The 4,955-nt window shown below is 38.5% G+C and overlaps 1 protein-coding gene across 1 annotated transcript; it reads right to left on the bottom strand.

The window, feature by feature from the left end:
• Positions 1-3,230: 3,230 nt before the first annotated feature.
• On the bottom strand, positions 3,231-4,139 carry LOC120620525 (vomeronasal type-1 receptor 90-like). The gene is given in 5 exon segments (XM_039885588.1): positions 3,231-3,437; positions 3,440-3,483; positions 3,486-3,510; positions 3,576-3,681; positions 3,733-4,139. Coding segments are annotated over 5 exon segments (789 nt in total).
• Between the last annotated feature and the right edge of the window lie 816 nt (positions 4,140-4,955).

Raw genomic sequence — 4,955 nt, 5'->3', positions numbered from 1 at the left:
TTAGAGGAAAGTAGTTTTAGGCCAAAAATGTCATTAACTTCATGAAAGCAGAAATTCAACCTGTCAGATTTTCTAGGTACTGTGAAACAACAGCAGAAGCTATAAATTGAAGTGTAACCAACAAGTAATGTCTAGTTACATGAAAATTTATTTAACTCTTAACTAAATTCAGATCTAGTGAAAAATATAAACTGAGATTATTATTACAGAGTTGGGCAGGTGCTGAGGAGGAAACATGGCAAGTGGTGCCAAGAGATTTGAATTTGGGAAAATAATTCTACCAATATTAACTCAGTGCTGTAGTAATATAGTAATTATTGTTCACTGCACTGTAGTATATCTTTCCAGAAATTTGTGTAAACGATAAAATAAATTTTGATATATTAAATATCACCTCATACTAGTTACTACCAAGTGGTAACCGTAATAGCAATAAAATGGTAATTGTTTGGGGAGAAGGCGATTTCACATGAAGAACTTTTCTATTTCTCATGAGACGCTCTTGTGAGCCACAAAATGCCCATTTTACACTTGTACACTGCAGATATTTGTGCTGTTGGGGAAAAAAATACTATAGATAGTGAAATCCTCTAATACGGTCAACAAAAAAACTGTCAAGATGTTAGGAGTTTTTTAAATGCTGATAAATTTGAAAGAAAAACACAAGAACTTCCCAGGCATAGTGAATCAAGAAAATGAGTAATCCATGAAAGCGATCAAACTAAGAAACTAACACTCCAGCTACTGACTGGTCACAAAGAAAACATGGATGTGGGCTGTCCAACTGACCTGCAGAAAAATAGGAATAAAAAATAAACTGACTGGAGATGTTCCAAATACAGTATTTCCCATATGTCTGAATCAAATTATAATTGCAGAGCAACTAAGGAAATAAGCTATCAGGGAAAAGGGTTGTAAAAGTGGAAATTCTCCAGTTTCGGGGAGGTGGCGCCGGCTCCCAGGGAGAGCAGTAACTCAGTTACAGGGAGGTGATATCTCCAGGCGCCAGCCCCAGGAGAAGTGCAACATTCCAAGGTGCAGATGATAAAATTGTCTACTAGGCCCTTTTTGATCTGAGAGTTCTCCGGATACATTTATCTTTGTACAAAATGTTAACGGCTAACTTCTGCTTCTTGCAATCTGCTTATTCAAGGATGTAGTTGGAGGCTTTATAAGCTGCCTCCTCTGGAAGCTCGGGGCTGATCTCTGCTAACCCTGCGTGGTAGAGAGTCAGTTGCCGGCTGGCTAATAAAAGCTCACAAATAATCTCATTTAGCTCCAATGGTCTTAGAATCTTTCGTGCCATAACAGGGTCAGAATAAATTGGAGGCCACATAAATTGCAAATGTTAGAGACAGGTTTAAAATGTTTGAGTAAAAACAATGGAAAAAAGGAAAACAAAGTAATGGAGAAAGAGCAAGAAACCATCAGTTTTTTCAAACTATATTTGAAAAAAATAGAGAATAAATTATTGAAAATATAATAAATCAATTTAATATACAGTAAATAAGTTAAGCATTAAGTTAGACTGAGCTGGCGATAGGACTAGTCAACTGGAATATTGAGCATGATGAATACAGCCAAATTGAGTAAACAGAGAATACAATGACTGAAAATATAAATACAGTTAATATATGTAAAGACTAAAATGAGGCGGAATAAAATACATCTCTTGGTTTTACCAGAATATGAAAAATAATGAAAAATTATAACCAAGGAAGCATGGATTTACAAATTTCTAAAATTAAAACATACACATGATTCCTTGATTTCAAAATTTATTGTATCTGAAGACATAAAGCCGCTATTTAATAAAAATAACAGTCAAATTGTTACCAGAGGGTGGGGTCCTCTCCCAGCGCGTTGTCCAGGTTCTTGATGTCTCGAACAAAGAACTGAGCAAGACACCAAAATATAGTAGAAAAGAAAAGTTTTATTAGAAAGGAAAGTACACTTGCAGACGTGGAAGCAGGCCTGAACAAGAGGAGCATGGCTCAAAAGGCCTGGTAACAAAGACTAGGGTTTTTATCCCTTTTTGCTGTAGGTGGTTACTTAGGGTGGGCTTCCTTGAATGACAACTAAGATTGACAGGACTCAGTGATTCATTATTTTGCCTTCTGCGCATGTTTGTTCCCACAATTCAGTCTGTTATAATGATATTAATAAACTTCCGGGCATATGCATCATGTTATAATGATGGTATAATGAGACTCAGGTGAGTTGAAGGTCATTGGGGTCTTCGTTGAGCAGGTGCGAGTGACTGGCATAAACTGGTACCTATCTCTGCCTACTGGTTTCTTTGTGTGAGTTAAAAAAATGCCTTCTGGTTTGCTTAATTGTGGGCGGATTAGGGCGGACCCCTTCTAAGATAGGATGACCTCGGTATCTTTGCTATCTTTTTTTCTAAGAGCTATGAACCTCCTTATTATTAGTATGGCTGTTGAGGGATGGGAGGTCTCTTCTTCTGTATCTGCTTCCTGCTGAGAATGGCCATAGTTCCTGCCTACAGGGGTTTCATGGAGCTCTTTCCCTTTCTGCTTCAGTCAGGGTGGGGTCTTGAGTTTCCTGCTGAAGTGCCACCTTAGTCCCTAGACAAGGAAAAGAAAATACAAATTCATTATTTAAATCATACATCTATTAATTTCTATTATTGATTTTCCTATTAAGTGAGTAAAGGGAAACAGACTTGGTTAATATATTTCTTAAAGAGCAAAAAGAAAGACCTTTGGTTTAAAGTCTCCTCCCCCTCAGACTGTAACGGCCCTATTTGGTTTAACACCATTTCTACTTAAAAATGGGCTGATGACCCGTATTACTAGCCAGAGGATCTGAGTCCCCAGGGCAATTATCAGGATTTGAGGGAGGGAGCCATTTTCCAAAGAAAGGAAGGAAGAAAACTTAACTAAGTTTACTAAGAAGATTAACTCCGCAAGAGATGTCCCATTTCATTTCCTGCTAAAAGATTAAGAATTTTACAAGTGATGTTCCGGCTCAAAATTGCATAACACCCACAAAGATGAGAGCAAAATCTCACATCCTTAATAGAAGTCAGAACACAGGAAATTAATAAGTTTTATAATTTTTAGAAATAATAAACGTATAATTCTAAACGATTTAATAAAATCAAATAGCAAATTCTGTGCTACTTAAAAATTTTAACTAATAGCAGAGTAATTTATTTTTTAAATAAACATTTTTTGTCACTATCTTCTTAAGAATTGATGGCACTTTCAGTTGACATATTGCAAGATATTGATTATCCTTTTATCAGAACTGATTAGCACTGAAGGACTGACGGTGGCATAGGCATTGCTCACAAGCATCTGGTTGTGCAGGACAGAGGACGATGATATGATGAGATCCACCCAGTGCATGACCATAAAGAAAGTCACTAGCAGCAGGTTGGTCTGGGTGGCCCTTTTCTCTGGGGAAACTCTGAGGGAGAAGCTGGTGCTGTGAAGGAGCTGGGAATGCCTCTGATGCCTGAACAAGAGAATCACCATGTGTGTACTTGAGAGCAGCATGATTACAATGAAGGAGTCATCTTTGAATATCCTCAGAGTGAAAAACAGAACGTTGATGATGGATTTGATGGGGGCCAGAAAGCAGAACTCGCTGATTTGCAGTAGATTGGACTGGATCACATTGGACGAAGCGACAGTGTAGAAGATGAGGTTACTGCTGAAAGACAAACTGAGGGACCACAGGAAGAATTAAAGGTGGACAATGTACTTTGTGGATCTATATTTAAACTTCAGCAGCCAGGAAGTGCTAGGGCTGATGGTGACAGCCTGGAGCAAGCTCAGGAGGCAGGTGATGAGGATAGAGAGGCTCCTCATGACCTTGCTCATGTAGAAAAATGCCTTACATTTGAAGTCATTCCAAATATTCAGTAACTTAAAGAGGTCTGGATACAACAAGTACAGCACTGTGAGAAACATTAGTATGTGCACGAGGGCCAAATAACTGGTGGTCAGGTTGGTGGGCTTCTGCCTACATCTCAGAAGGAATCTGAAGGTGTAGAAGAGGAGGAGGGGGGTGTTGGCTGAGACTCCAATGATGATTTGGAAGCCAAAGATATTTTTAATGATACCATAAATAGAAATTGATGATCTTAATGGCATAGAGAATACATACATTGTGTATCTGGAAAAAAATAATGGATCTCACGTTATCAAACTGATTTACTCAGTTGTCAAAGTTCTCACCATTGTCTCGTTTTCCATCCAATAGTTCTCGGTTAACCCTTCCTATCTCCTGTAAATTCTTGAAGATACACCCTAAGCATTACTTTCTACTCCAAATAATTCATACTGAATACCAACATATGCACAATCATGACTGTAGAAGGTGCCTGTTATCTGTGCTTGTGTTGTGCCTGGGCCGCCCTCTTTAGAAGGTGCCCCTTTATTATTACATTTCCTTTCCTAACATTTAGCACTCAGAACAGTGATAGGCGCATAGTCACTCAGCTGTTTGCACAGCTGAACTGAAAGAAACTTTATGCTAATGGAAAGACCCACCAAAACAATCGATTTTAAAAAATAACATCCAGTGCTTCTCTCTCACATCATGTCACTCACACTTTCTATTTTTCATTACACTCCCACACTTATGGACCTCTGTGATGATACTGCCCTCATCCCTGATAATACAGATAACCTCCCTAATTTAAACCAGCAGATAAGTAAACCCGATTCCATCTGCAAAGTTACTTTCTCTTTCTATGAAACGACATATTCGCAGTATGTAGGGATTGGGGCATGGACACCTTTGAACTGCATTTTGTGTGTACCACATGTTTTAACCATCTTCTAAATGTTGCTGACTCTCCCAGTTCAGTTTGCATCAGAGGGACCCCCACATGTAGACTCCCTCCACCCTAGAAGGGGCTTTCTCACCAACCCTCAGTTATGAGCAGAAAAAAGACAACTTTCATCCTCTTTATGACATCT

Source organism: Pteropus medius, unplaced genomic scaffold, assembly GCF_902729225.1.
Source record: "Pteropus medius unplaced genomic scaffold, Ma_sr-lr_union100, whole genome shotgun sequence".
In the NCBI taxonomy this organism is placed as follows: domain Eukaryota; kingdom Metazoa; phylum Chordata; class Mammalia; order Chiroptera; family Pteropodidae; genus Pteropus; species Pteropus medius.
Note: the sequence above shows the minus strand (reverse complement) of the source record. Positions and strands in the feature narration are given on the sequence as shown.